Source organism: Schistocerca americana, chromosome 3, assembly GCF_021461395.2.
Source record: "Schistocerca americana isolate TAMUIC-IGC-003095 chromosome 3, iqSchAmer2.1, whole genome shotgun sequence".
NCBI classification, from domain to species: domain Eukaryota; kingdom Metazoa; phylum Arthropoda; class Insecta; order Orthoptera; family Acrididae; genus Schistocerca; species Schistocerca americana.
In genome coordinates this window covers 537,336,568-537,352,039 of record NC_060121.1, presented here as the reverse complement: position 1 = coordinate 537,352,039, position 15,472 = coordinate 537,336,568, and the positions used below count along the sequence as shown (strand labels likewise).

The 15,472-nt window shown below is 41.8% G+C and overlaps 2 protein-coding genes across 4 annotated transcripts in view; one reads left to right on the top strand and one right to left on the bottom strand.

Moving 5' to 3' along the window:
- Positions 1–14,560, bottom strand: part of LOC124605449 (inositol monophosphatase 3) — a 34,318-nt gene extending 19,758 nt beyond the window's left edge. The window contains exons 1-2 of the mRNA XM_047137128.1: positions 13,994–14,560; positions 13,560–13,713 (exon numbers count right to left, since the gene is read on the bottom strand). Coding sequence (XP_046993084.1) covers positions 13,560–13,713; positions 13,994–14,344 — 505 coding nt within the window. The 5' untranslated portion in view covers positions 14,345–14,560. The remainder of the gene's footprint in view (positions 1–13,559; positions 13,714–13,993) is intronic.
- Positions 14,516–15,472, top strand: part of LOC124605450 (ubiquitin-conjugating enzyme E2 W) — a 109,157-nt gene continuing 108,200 nt past the window's right edge. The window contains exon 1 of one of the 3 annotated variants that reach the window (XM_047137129.1): positions 14,516–14,641. In XM_047137129.1, coding sequence (XP_046993085.1) covers positions 14,618–14,641 — 24 coding nt within the window. In that variant the 5' untranslated portion in view covers positions 14,516–14,617. Of the gene's footprint in view, positions 14,642–14,699; positions 14,719–14,854; positions 15,078–15,472 lie in introns of those variants that run through there. The other 2 variants (XM_047137131.1, XM_047137130.1) reach the window with 2 other exon arrangements.

Sequence of the window (15,472 nt, the reverse complement as noted above, 5' to 3'; positions counted from 1 at the left end):
AAGGAGTATGATGTCACAATGGGATACAAAAAAAGACACAAACACAAGGACACCGACTACTTTTAAGGAATTCTTTGGTAGAGAGACCATATCACTGCTGAACAGAGGGAAGATCCAGCACTACTGAACGCCACAGAAACGCCAAAAAATGATGAATTGACCGAAAGAAGGATGAATTGACCGAAAGAAGGATTCCAATTAATATGTGGAACATTGTATGAGAGGAATTATGATCCATCACACAGTATGGTATGTGGACACAAATACGGAATGTTTTCAAGTAAGTGGCAATGATGAGAGGTGACGAGTGATATCTATTGTTACCTGTAACTTGCCTATTCACTACAATCACCTTTCCTGTGAAATTTTATCCCCTTAACGCTAAGCCATCTGATAATATAAAGTATCCAAGTTCTTTCATATGTATCCTAAATCTGTGTGTGTTTCTCTGTAAAATATAAGCCATATTACAGTGACACTTTATTTAATTTCCCCTTTTTTCCCCATCAAAAGCTGCAGTGGGAGCAGGTTTGTAACAGATCAATGCTTGTTACATTATGCAGACATTAATGTCTACATCAGGCATTTGTCTCTTCTTCAGATTGACCATTTAAGACAGATGATGTGTGATCTGATGACTTTTGATTAATTCTTTTATATCTTTGGTTATTCAACAGGTTTTCCTTACAATGAGATGGTTCCACATCTGTTTCTAGTGATGAACATGGAGTTTGTGATATATGTTATTCTATTATGTTTGTTGGTGGTACACGGGGAAAAAATGATTTTATCCCAAGTTCCTCACTACAAATGTAATGCCAGTTTCAGACAATGAAGTGTGCATTGCACAATGATGTTTCCTTTTCTGCAATGAAGCATTATATGTCTGGCACTTAGATTACCAAACAGCATAGTTCATGTTTACTAGAACAGTTCACACAAAATAGAGGGAATGGAAATGAACTTTCATTTCAAATGCAGATTGGCCACATTTTCTTCTGGATGTTAAACTCACAATTCACCAAATAGTAAGCCAGTACAGAGAGAGAGAGAGAGAGAGAGAGAGAGAGAGAGAGAGAGAGAGAGAGAGAGAGAGAGAGAGTGTGTGGGGGGGGGGGGGGGGTGTTTGCACCTGCTCTCTATAGTTCTGAAGAAAGATTCAGATGAAAACTAGCAAAGCTCACAGTTTCTTTAACATGCTTTTCTAAGACTCTGTGGCTCTACATCCAGTGAGTTGGTACCTTTATTTTCAGTCATCCAGGATTTTACACTACCACATTCCCTGCATGTTACACATTTCTTGCATGCCTCAAGTTGACACTTTAAACAGCGTACTGAATTTGGGACAAACTGCTTCAACTTTGGGAGCAGAAAATCAGCTTAATAGCCCAACTGAACATCAATATGCAAAATATATCATAGATATGTGGAAGTGGCAGGACAGATGACATGAACACCACTTGACATGAGGTATGTGGCTATGTACCTTGTGAGCCAGCTGCCTGGCCAATAAAAGAATGATCACAGTGTGTCTTAAGCCACTTCAGTGTTTACACATGCTCCTATCTTACAATATCTGTGCGCCTTTCATTACGATTAGTATGTTTCACTCTTTGGACATCCTCTGTATCCAGTGCTGCAAGACTGGTGCCTGAACGTAAGATTATGGATTTATTCATAACGTCCTTGCATTACCTTATGATGAACCTATCTGTTTCCAAAGTTTGTGATGCTACATTTGTTTCATATGCTTGTTTCAAGTTTCATGTAAAAATAAACATTTAGTGCCCTCTACAAAGCTGGCAACAAGAAATTTGTTATGTCAGACATTTATATCACTGTTTTGAGCTACGCAGTTTGCTATGATACACTCATGAAATATCATTGGACTTGCATCAGGTGAATATTGGTTACGAAACCACTAAAGTCGTCCAACAATCACTGGAATGACTACAGCAGCAAACACCACCAGTGTTAACCTTCCTCAAATCAACCAAAGAAAGCTCAACAATGACATCAACTCCAGCCACTGCAGAGTTTCCACTTTCCGACAAAGCCAAAGAGTGTACATAAGTTTACGGAATAAACAGTCACAATAAAGTGACGTAATTCTTCTCATACGTTAATATATTTGTGTGTAGCAAACAAAATTTGTGAGCAACATGCTTTAAAAGTTCAAAAAACATAAAGCTGCATTTCACAAAATGGAAAATGTATCCAATGGCAACAATATCAATACGTCACAATGGAATCGGGCAACTCATACAAATATCTGGGTATAGCAGTTTGTAGTGATATTAAATGGGATGATCACATAATTCAGCATAGGTAAAGGAGGTGGCTCACTTCAATTCATTGGCAGGACACTTGGAAATGCAATCAGGCTACGGAGGAGATTGCTTACAAAACACTTGTGCAACCCATCCTATAATATTGCTCAATTGTGTGAAACTTACACTACATAGATCTAACAGGAGTACTGGGAGTATACAAAGGGAAACATGAATAGTCACAAGTTTGTTTGACATATGAGAGAGAGTCACCGAGTTGCTGAAAAACCAAAACTTGACAAACACTTGGAGAGAGATGCCAACTATCCCGTGAGAACCTAGTTACTAAGTTTCAAGAACCAGTTTTAAGTGAGGATCTAGAAATATACTGCAACACCAAAATGACTGCTCTCATATGTACCAACAAGGCAAGACTAGCACCATTACTCACACACACATTTTAGCTATCATTTTTCCAACACTTCATACGTTAACAGAATGGAAAGAAACCCCAATATCTGGTACTCTCTTCCATAAACTTCTCAGCAGTTTCTGAAATGCAGACGTAGATGGTATTACAATTGAATGACTGTATATTCTGTACACACTTTTATTGTACTGATACACGAGGTTTTGAATGCCACCATATATACATTGTTTTTGTAATATAACAGTATGTACAAGAATATTCTAGTCAAATAGGCATGCCATTAAGTAATGTAATACCTACTGTAAGAAAGTTGAAAATTTTGTGTTAGTTGGAAACCTTGTGAAGAGTTTTAGTCATTTGTTTGATTAACATATACATAAACATAACATTTAAGGTCTTAGTGTCAACTGTGAGTCCACTCAAAAAATACTTTTGAAAAACAGTGTTCTGTGATCAGGTGTTTACTTTGGGAATGTGTACAACTGTTGCAAATATCATCTCGGATTAACAAACAATGGGGCATTAGTTACACAATCTGTTCAAGTTTTTACGCATGGGTGGAAAAGTATAGAACAGGCTGTAAAAGCGTAACCAATGAACACTGCTCTTGGTGTCCTATAGCAATATCAATGTTGATACTTCAGCCATCATCAGTTATTTTGCTGCCCAAATAGTAAAACTCGTCTACTACTTTCAGTTTCTCATTTCCTAATTAATTCCCTCGGTATCACTTGATTTAATTCAACTATATTCCATTATCCAGAAATACGGAAGCGTCCGATCCAACCCGTCTGCTTTGACCCATGACGTCACAAATATGGCGGAAACAAAAATAAACACACACACTTTCCACAAGAAGCCTAATGACACTAACGGGACAAGCGCGGGAAATGGGGTGTTTTGGGTGGAGGGCAAACTAAATATAAACAAATTTAGACGCCTTGCGTAGCTACAACATGTAAGTGAAGACAGCCATGCATGAATACCCACCCACCTCCCCAGGCGGCGTAACCCCCGCAACCCATAGAAGATAAAGATGCTTCAGTAGCTGATTAGTGTTTTTGTCTTTTTTTTTTTTTTTTTTTTTTTTTTTTTTTTTTTTTTTTTTAAAAAAATCTCACGGGATAGAACGATCAGATCAGAAAGATAAATATAATAAACTAAAACAGAAATTCGAGGAAACAGGTAATTAAAATAAGTAATAAGTGTTTTTAAATTAAAAAAAAAAAAAAAAAAAAAAAAAAACCTCACGAGATAGAACGAACAGATTAGAAAAGTAAATAAAATAAGATAAAACAGAACTGGAGACAGCCACACTCAAACCAAACTCCGCGCCGTCATGACGTTACACACGACAACACCCTTACGTCACGGGTCAAAGCCGACGCGTTGGATCGGACGCTTCTGTCGACCCCATTGTCCTTGTCTTGATTTTGATGATGTTCATCCTATATCCTCCTTTCAAGACACCATCCATTCTGTTAAACTGCTTTTACCACTCCTTTGCTGTCTCTGACTTCTGGACTTTTTGTAGAAAATTCGAAACACAATCATTGACTAGTAAGGTCATGTTAACCATTTTCTGTAGTATTTTTTTTTTTTTTTTTTTTTTTTTTTTTTTTTGGGGGGGGGGGGGGGGGGGGGAGAAATGTGCTTCTAACAGCATCCACAACTCGGGCATGACTGAGATCAGGGTCATGCCTCAACTGAAGATTGGTTGGTTGGTTGTAGAAGGGACCAAACTATGCGGTCATCAGTCCCTCTGACCTTGGATTAACTAAAACCAATAAAATCCCACATTAGGATAGGCAACCACAATGTCCATAAATGAGAAACTAAGGGAAGGAAGGAAAACGGCGGAAGAAGATGTGAGGGAAAGAAAGTGGCTAATGACAGGGGTGGAAAGGAAGAAGCACAGGAGACAAGAGAGATGCTCAAGACATAACAGACCCCGTAACGAAAGGAGTGGAAAGGCAGAGGGCTGTGGTAAACCACCAAGCCCAGTTGAAGCCAGTCCAGTTGGGGCGAAGGGGGGAGCAAGAGGGCCTGTCATCCCCTCCACTCACTGATAAGGTGGAAGGTCCCTCCCTTAAATAAAGCAATAAAAACCCCTACCACGAATAAAACGTAAAACGAGATCCTCCGCCGAGGCAATGGCAGTCAACACCAGGGATAGTGATTCTGGAGAGCTAAAAGTCCATTGTAGGGTGGCTAAGTTGGGGCAGTCCAATAAGATGTGAGCCACAGTCAACATTTATCCACAATGACAGAGAGGGGGGTCCTCATGACGGAGGAGATAACTGGGAATCAAAAAAGTATGGCCGATGCGGAGCAGGCAGAGGATGACAGAGGCCTTACGAGACGCCCGTAAGGAGGACCACCATGGAGTTGTAGAATCCTTAATTGCCAAGAGCTTGTTTGGCAAAGAGAAAGTGCTCCATTCTGCATCCCAAAGGCCCAAAACCTGATGACATAATGCCGAGCGAAGGACTATTTCTGGAATGCCAATCGCAAGAGATGGCCTGGTAGTAGCTAATTTAGACAGTCGATCAGCAAGTTCATTGTCAGGATCAGCAAGTTCATTGTCAGGAATCCCAACATGGCCTGGGGTCCAAATGAAAACCACCAAGCATCCATGTTGAGCAAGGAGAGAAAGGGAGTCCTGGATAGCGATGACCAACGTGTGGTGATGGAAGCACTGGCCAATAGCGTGCAAACCGCTCAATGAGACACTACAGATAGTGAAGGATAGTCCTGAGCAGAAGCGGATATGGTCCAGTGCGCACAAGATGGCTACCAATTCTGCAGTAAAACCACTACAGCCATCTGGCAAGGAACGAAGTTCCATGAGTCGCGCATAGGTGTAAGCAAAACCAGTGCAGCCAGCAACCATGGAGCCATCAGTACAGATCACTTCTGAACCCTGAAAAGAACTGAGGAGACAGGAAAACTGGTGGCGAAGAGCCATCAGAGGGACAGAATTCTTTGAATCGATTGAGAGGTCAAGACAGAGTTGCGGCCGAGAGACGCACCATGGAGGGGTACATGCATGAGCGGAGAAGAGAGGTGGTAAAGGCAACTGCTGGAGCTCAGAAAATAGCAACTGAATGCGGACAGCCATGGTAAACCCACATTGTGGCCGCCACTGCGGCAGGGTGATCTCCATGTCTGGATAAAGGAGACCATTATTAGGGTGCTTTGTGGTGCAGCGAATGCGGAGCGCATAAGATATCAGCTGTTGTTGGCGCAAAACTGGCAGTGGTGGAATCCCCGTCCCTGCGAGAATGCTAATTACGGAGCTAGTACGGAAGGTACCAGTTGCAAGTCGGACCACACAGTTGAGGTTGGGGTCTAGTATCTGCAGTTTCAAAGGTGATGCAGAACCATAGACAGGACTTCCATAGTCTAAACAAGACTGGACCAATGCTTGATATAATCGCAGGAGAATAGAGCGGTCTGTACCCCAGGTGGTATTGCACAGACATCTAAGAACGGTGGCCAGCCCCTGATAAGTGTTGGAGCATTTGGTTATGTATCCGATCCGGTCCAGGAGCTGTTTCAGGACAAAGGGCAAGGGCATTGGCAAATCCCCACTAACTGAATGGGGCATTACATGGTTCTGAGCAGCGAGAAAAAGAAAGACAAAGGCAGTCGTTCTGAACACTCTTTCAGGAGAAGGAACATGGGCGGATACTGAGCCGATGCCAAAGCTTGAGCAAAGTGTTGAGCAAAATTTTCTGCCACAACACCATGCACAGAAATTCCTGCAACCCCGGTGCGAGGATGGTGGCCAAAAATTCGCTGGAGTTTCCCCCAGACTTGTGAAGAGGGAGACTGGGGTCCTGTGACAGCTACATATCGTTCCCAGCAAATCCGTTTCTGAAATCTGATTAGGTAGCGGGCCCAGGCGTAGAGTCGTTTAAAGACCAGAAGAATAGCAGTAGAAGGGTGCCGCTTGAAGTGTTGAAGAGCACGGGGGCGGTCTTTTATGGCTGCAGCAATTTCTGGAGTCCACCAAGGGACCATCTTCTGGCGGGGGGAACCTGTAGAAGAAGGGATTGCTGAAACAGCTGCTGAAAAGATAGAGGCAGTCAAGGTCTGAGTAGATTCATCAACACTGTTGTGTGGCAATACAGGGGGGATGGGAACAGAGGAGAAGGCATCCCAATCAGCCTTAGATATTGCCTACCTGGGAGGGTGACGGAGAGAGAGAGAGACACTGAAGGAAGGTCAAAACAATTGGGTAAGGGTCGCTGTCACAAAAGTTATCGTGGACGCCCCACTGAATGGAGGAAAGAAGGTCGGGACTGCAGATGGAGAGGTCAATGGTTGAGAAAGTGCCGTGCGCCACACTAAAGTGTGTGGGAGCACCTGTGTTAAGTAAACAGAGGTCAAGCCCTGCCAGAACTGCTTCAACTGTCCTGGCAAGGGCAGTAGTCTTATGACTACCCCAAAGAGGGTTGTGGGCATTAAAGCCCCCTAATAACTGGAAGGGAGAAGGGAGTTGCTGAAGAAGGGTGGTGAGGGCATGGGATGTGGGCGGCCTGTCAGGTGGGGGGTAGAGATTACAGTTTGTGATTGGAGTGGCCAGATGGACCCTGACAGCAATGGCTTCCAGAGTGGTATAGAGGGGAACCCATCTACTAACAATGTCCTTGCAGACCAAGGTGCAAACACCACCAGAAGCCCGCAAGGGGTCAATTCGGTTCTGACAGAAAGTGTGGAACCTGTGAAGGGTGGGTGAGTACGAATTGACAAAATGGGTCTCCTGGAGCACAATACAAGTGGCAGAGTACAAGGAAAGAAAGGGCTGCAACTCTGCAAGGTGACACAAATATCCATTACAATTCCACTGGAGGATTCTCAAACTGGAGACCAAAGTGGAAGCGAATGGACTGGAGTCGGTCACGCCACCGAGTCGCTTTGCGTCACCAAAAAGGATGGGGTAATATCAATATAGGTGGGGTCAGACACTGTTGGTTCATTAACTTTAGGAGGGGAAGGCTGCGCCTCAGGGGGTACCAGAGGAGCCTTGCCCTTGTTCCTGCGTTTCTGCTTCTTCTCTTGGGAATGAAGAGAAGAGCAGACTTAAGTGAGGGCAGGCACAGAATTACACTGGGCAATCTTGGCACCCACCGGCTGCAGATCACGCTGCCGATGTGGAGCAGTAGATCACCTTTCAGGGGGGTGCCGGGAAGAGGAGTCCCGGGAGGGAGCTCCAGTACCGGCGGCCGCCGAAGGAGGGGAGCACTTCTGCGGCGGGGGAGGGGGAGCAGCACCCGAAGGGGTGGGTATGGGTACTGAGGGGGAGGGGGAGAGGGGGAGGGGAAGAGGGGGAGGCTGCAGGAATGGGGCGAATGGGGTGGGGCTGGGAAGAGGAGGGGGTAGCAGAGGGAATGGACGTAATTGAAGCAAAAGTAAAGGTCATAGACACAGTATGGAGCCGGTCATATTTTTGACGAGCCTCAGTTTAGGTGAGCCAATCTAAGGTTTTGTACTCTTGAATCCTTCTTTCTTTCACAAACACCAGGCATGTAGATGAGCGTGGTGAATGCTGTCCATTACAACTTACACACATTGGCGGGGGAGCACAGGCACGCCCCTCATGGAGGGGATTGGTGGTGCAGCGGGAAGATGTGTCCAAACCTTAAGCATTTAAAACATCTCATCAGTGGTGGAATATAAGGTTTACATCACACTGCTACACCATTACCTTGACCATCTCTGGGAGGACATCCCCCCTGAAGGCCAGGATAAAGGCGGCTGTAGTGATGTGATTGTTTGGAGGGCCTCGCTGCTCACAGCGGATAAAATGAACCCCTCACTGCTCGAGGTTAGCACGGAGCTCCTTGTCAGTTTGTAGAAGAAGATCTCGGTGGAAAATAATGCCCTGTACAGAGCTCAAAGATTGGTGGGGCATGACGGAGACTGGGACGTCACTGAGATGGTCACAAGAACGTACGACATATTGGACAGCACAAGATGTCTTGATGAGCAGAGGACCAGATCACATTTTACTCATCGATTCAACTTTGCCATACTTATCTTCAATCGTCTCCACAAAAAACAAAGGCTTAGTCATGGCAAAACTACCTCCATACATCCTGGTACAAACCAGGTACCGAGGGAAGGGTTTCAACCCAAGCTGGTGAGCTTGCCCCTCCTCCCAGGGGGTGGCCAGGGAGGGGAAGGCCGAACGATTAGAAGGAGTGTCACGTCTGCTACCACTCTTAGAGACGGCCATGGAATGGCCAGGATGGTGAAGCTTTTGTTACTTCATGCACAAGGTGTCTGCCCTAGTACCACCTACTCCGATCAGGGGCTCGCCCCGTTTGCGCCACCCAGCCACAGCAAGAGCCGTCTAGCACAGCGGCCATTGCCAGGAGTACTGGTGCCCCAAAACGATGAGGATCAACTCCTGGGCATACACGAGGCGTTAACAGCTCCAGTACTAGTAGTGTAATCCCTGTGGTTTCAGGGGGCTCAGCCAAGTGGGTACTTAACAGCCCCACCACACGGACTGGCTACCGTGCTGGTGACCTAGCACGAGGGAGCGGGCCAGGGTGCAAAGGGAAAGGGGTGGGGAGGGGGGAAAGGAACCTGCACTATGGAAGCTAGGTAGGGAGTTCATCCCAAAATGGTTCACACTGAATGGAAAATTTTAGAAGTGGAGGTCAAACCCCAAGGAGACCAAAAACGCCGTAAAGAACATGGAAACAGCAAACTAAACAAGAGCACAGACCAAAACAAAGCCAGGAGGATAGCCAGGTCAACATGAAGTCCACCAAGAGAGAAAAGAGGGGTCAGGGACAAAGGAGCAAGGATAGGGAGGGAAAGGAACAGGGATGGTAATAAAGGAAAGGAAAGCAGACTGCAATAGCTTGGGGTCCCATGCGCACCATAAATGTACCCACAAAAGGACTGTGGGCCCCCTGGGGGGTCAACTGAAGAAAAGACGATTGGGATGGTAGGGGAAAGGTGTGGTACCTCTTAAAAATAATGCTTGGACTCATACGGCACACATCATGTTGGAAACATTAGCAAAGAGGGATGGCAGTTTCTACTTCATGCTGCTTACAGCCCTGATCTTCCCCTTCCAGATATTTATCTGTTTGGTCTGATGAAAGTTTGGGTGGCATCAACGTCAATGACAATAAAGGACCAAAGAAAAAAAGTACAAAAGTCATCATGACATCAATATAAATTCTTTGCTGGAGTGATAAGACGACTCATAAGAAGATGAGATATGTACATAAGTTGGTAGGGATTAGTGGAAAAACAGACAATAATACTTTGACTTAATTTTTTGCTGTACAGCTATTTGTATGTTTAATTATTGAACGACCCTGGTATTATAATGATATATTGTAAACATTTGTCATAATATATGGTGAGAGGATCTTAGTAAGGACCTACAGAACATTCTTACAGCAAATAAATAAAAATAACACTTACAAATTGATTCCAAGTTTAAGTTTTCCCCTGACTCTTCTCTGCTGCCTTGGGAAAAAAGGCTCTTCCACAAAAATCTAATGATTCTGGTAACTTACTTACTAATTAATAGGTTGGTGCTTAAGTTTTACATGTTGGTATTTTGGTTGCTATGGGTTTATTTATCAACTGTCATTTTTTATTTGTGGTTCACAGTTGCTATCTGAGTTTACATATTGTCATTTGGAGATAGTAAGTGGACCTGCAGACACTAGAAAATGGAGTTCCAAGTTGAGAAATTGGAATATTTGTGACATATTTTTTCTGTTTGAGTTAAATAGGAGGGTGACAGCAGTGGAGGCAGCCAGAAACATTTGTACCTTTTATGGGGATAATGTCACTGGACAGAGCACAACAAGAAAATTGTTATCTCATTTTAAGAAGCATCATTTTGACATTAGTGACTCTCCGCATTCATGAAGAGCTTTGGGATTTGATGAAGACTGTTTACACACATTAATCCACAATGATCCATCTTAGTGTACTCAAGAACCTGCAAATTTGATGGTCATTCCATCATCATGTGCCATTTGCATGCAACAGAGAAGGTTCAAAAATAGGGAGCAACTGTGCTGCGTGCTCTAAGCCAAAATCACAAAAATCAGCAGGTGGTCATATGTGCATCTCTGCTTGCTTGTCATCAACTGCCTTGTGAACAACACTGACTCTACCTATCCTGTATCATTACTGGTGACAAGAAATGGTATCTTTATGCTAACATGTGGAAAAGAAAGGAGTGGTTGAGCTCAAACAAAGCAACAACTCCTTGTACAAAGACATGCATGCATCCACAAAAGATAATGTTAAGCATCTGGTGGAACAGCAACGGTGTGATATACTAGGAATTGCATCCCTGAGGTTTAACCATTACTGCTGACATTTATTGTCAACAACTGAGATGTCTTGCAGATGCAATCCAAGAATTTTACCAAAAAGACTGCGTGAAGTGATGCCACTTAATAATGACCGTCCGCATTCTCCTAGACTGATAAAAAAACATCATACGGGAGTTGGGGTGGGAAGTCATGTCACATTCATCTTGTTTACCTGATCTTGTGCCCTCATATTTTCACCTTTTCAGCCCTGTATTGAACAACTTTCAAGGGACTACATTTCCAGATGTGCTCCGAACATGCATTGACAAGTTCTCCGCCTCAAAACTACATGATTTTTACAGTCGCAGAATTAAAAAGTTACCTCAGCATTGACAGATTGTAAATAGTGAATGAGACTATGTTACTGATGACTAAAGTCTCTGTTATATGTATTTGTTGTGTTTATTAAACTTATGGAAAAATGCTATGAACTCATGCACCAACCAAATTAATATAGCCTACATCAGATTAACAACAATTTGATGGATCATGGTACAAAATTTGAATCTACTTTTATCTATGTCTTTGATAATCTGGCGAATAAGAATGATGGTGCACAATACATTCTGCACAACTCATTCGAAATATTTCACTTCAGCAATAAAATGAAACTAATGGGGTGGAAAGTATAGGGTCTTGGGAGGGAACAAGACAAATATACAATAACAATGTCACCGTTCCGAAACAAACTATACTAAAAAATTACAAACACGAAATCCTCAAGAATAAACCGAACAAAAAGTACCAAAAAATCTGGAATTGAATATTAGACCTACATAGCACAAAGGAAAACAAAGATACCAGGCACCCCCCTTCCCCTCTTCCACCCAAAAAACCAAAATAACCATTACTGAAAACATTGCCGCACACACTCATGCCTGGTTTGAGAAGCACAGACTTGGCTCAATGTCATAATTTCTGCGCACTGCTGACACTTCGAACATTCTGTCGATTGGCCATATTGTCACCCATAGAAGCAACCTACCAATGACTGATAAACTTTGCTGTAACATCTGTAGATAGTATCAAAAAAACTTTCAAACCATGAGCAACATGACAAACTAACAATTTCAAAAGAAAAAATAAATCAGTAGTCAATAACTAGTGACACTGAAATAACATATTGCAAAGGCAGCAAAAAACAAACTCCCACTACAGTGAGTAACACGAAGCACTAAGGTCAATAATGAACTATCATCATTCACAAACAATTTAGAAACAGGAAGATTAATAATTATCAACTGGCACTGAATGAACGCACAAAGGTATTGACAAAGAGAATGTCATCAGCATGTTATGCCTTGCAGTGACATACTATTAATTTGCAACTCAATTTTTAGCTATGGAGTTCTGTTCTGGGGATCAAAATCACAAAACGAGCAATTTTCCAACTGAAGAAAAGGACTGTATGGAAACAATTAAAAGTTGTAGTTGGGTTCACTGTAATGAATTTTTTTTTAAAAATTAGGTATTCTTACTGTACCAAGAGAACTGATCTACCAGTCTGTTGTATTCACTGGAAAAAAACATTTGTACAAAAGTCATAAATAGTTCTCCACACAACCGTGGCACAAGAGCTAGTTTGGACTTACATTTGCCACGAAAGAACACACAAAATTTTTTTAAACAGTATCGTTTACAAAGAATTAGACTGTATGAAAATTTGCCTACGGAAATGAGAGAAGCAAAAATACATTTAGGCTACTTAAAAAGACAGCCGAAGTGTAGCTCTTAAATATTGCATCTATACAGTTAAAGATTGCTTCCAGAATTCAAAGCATGGTTAATAGCACAAAAAAGGTGATTGCTGGTGCATAATAGACCTGCTAATGCCTCGCCATTCTTTTCAATTTCAGTCTCTCACTCATGAGGAGATGCCAAACCACTTTTTCAGACAGATTGAGAGGAAGACATGGAAATCTAACAGAGGTGTAGCAGCATGGTTGTTATCCTAGAGTCAGCTGCAGGTATATGGCATTGTGTGCAGTGAAAAACGTGAAGAGGCTAAATGAACAATGTGTAATTATTTTTTATATTACTAAACTAAATTGTCCTAAGACATACAAAATTAAAAGAACCGTATGTTCGGTATAACTGACCGAAGTACATAGTGCACTTGTTAAGACATGGATGTCAGTTTTAGGTGGATGGAGATTCAGCTGAGTGTGGACATCCTCATTTACGATTTCTATGGGCTTCATCTGATGACTTACTGATGATGTGGCACAATACATTATACACAGGAAAACAGGAAGTGAACAGGAGTCTGAAAATATTTTTTGTCTCTATATTATTCGTTAGGAATTAAGGCTGTGGTGACAAGACTGATGCAATGCTGCAGATTATGCTGAAAGTTAAATTTTGTTGTGAGTAGGCAGAGTAACACATTCTGTCCATAACCATCAACTGTGGCGTAATAAAAAATCAGTAAATCAATGAAAGGTTTACTACTGCCACTAGAAAATATATAACGTAAATGGAAATTTTATTTACCAGTATATTCTAATGTAGCATCCAGAGGATCAATCCAGACGGAAATATCAGTTGCAGGAACATACTCATCACTCGAAGGAACTGTTTCTAAGATTTTCGAATTGTCAAGCGAAGGGATACCTGTACAGTCTTTGTTTTTCTCTTCAGAAATAACCTGTAACGCATAAAATATAAATTTAAAAATTTTAAGCACCATTACAAAGACATATCTGTACAAGAATTATCCCAACAATTGTATACTGTATTTATTTCCTGCCAAGCTCAAGACTTAGTAATTCGCTCCATAAAATGCGTAGACTACGTAACATGAATCTAGTCAAACTACAGACAAAAATTTTTCATTGTTAAAAAATTCGGCGAGTTAACCTAATTATACCGTTGGTAACTGAGTCATTGCTTTTCCTGGTCCTTCTTTCATAAAAAGACTCATTTACCTTTATTGTCGGATATTCTTCTTTTAAACCATAATACATCACACAGTGGGAATTATAATCTGCTTTCGTAACAACATTTTTTGCGCCTTCTTTGGTTTTTCCTTTGCTTGTTTCTCCAATGTCAGTGTCCTTCCTGATTTCAGCAACTTTTCTACCTCCTCCTTCTGCCAGCAATATACAATCACTAAGGAGTTTTCGAAGACTAATGTTGTTTTGCGACACTGTAGGTTCTTTTTTACTGCTGTCATAAGACCTCAGAAGATTCGTGTTTAATGATACGAAGAATAAAATCGACAAGGCCACAATAATGAATACTCCTAATGGATTGAGCCTTACAGTCCCGCCAAACATTGTTATGTAGTATCTCTTAAAAAATATTAAACGAAATCAGTTTTGAAATGTTCATTTCAAATTTTAAAAACATTTTATTAGTTTGAATGGAAAACTCAATGGCGGTACACTTGACAAATTACTTCGCTGGATGAAACCATTTACTACTAGAAGTCTAACGTTACGTTTCGCAGTAATTCTGATCACACATTACACGCATACGCGTCAACTTACTTAACGCGGCGTGATAGGCAATTCTTCTGTCACAGATCTCAGCTGACCGGAAGGAGAAGCATGGCGTCGATGTCACCGTCGGAGGTACTGTTGTGATTTACAATTAAAGTAGCGCGTACTCGATGTTTCGATATACGAAGTATTGTACTTGGTAACATTGGGTATTGCATTTTACTATAATTCTTGTTGTTTGCCCGAATGTTAGTATGTATTGCGAATGTCGTAAAAGCGAATGTTTGATGCATATGGGAAAACAAGTGAAGTTAAGGTTAATATTATTGGAATGTTTTCGTGCCAAAATCCTCGCAGATATCAAGTTTGTGTCCCTTGGTGAAGTTGTGGAATAATTGATGATCTCCCAGTTAATCGGTGCTTGGCTTCGAAGCGTATTTCTCAAAATGTTGGCGAAATGCCTGAAGTTCTAATTGCGTCCAGGTGTTGCTCTGTTTCGCACTGTGTAAGAACTGATTTGTTTGTGATGCAACACATTATATTGTAATAGGCAAACTTTGCAAACAATGTGAGTCAAATAGGTTTGTTAGTAAATACGTTATGGATGAATAATTACACCAAACGAATATGAATGCCGTAGTGACATTGTTTGATTCCTCAGATTCAGGTTCGTTATTAGTCATTTGTCATAAGTACGTCCAATAGACTTTGTCAGAATGCTTAACTTTTTGATTCTTTTTAATAGGAAAATTTACATAATATATTTGTTACGTAGTCATGATTGTGTTGGGTATTTGTAGCAGTTTTTCTAACGAATGAAATGGGTTTGGCGAAAAGAGGCGTTGCGGCTTTTTCCTTAACAATTTACGTCACACAGGTACCGTCGGTGTATTAGATAATTTGTTATACTGTTTTTTCTCATATAAACATGGCTGCTTTTTTCCCTTAGTGTGTGAGAAGGGT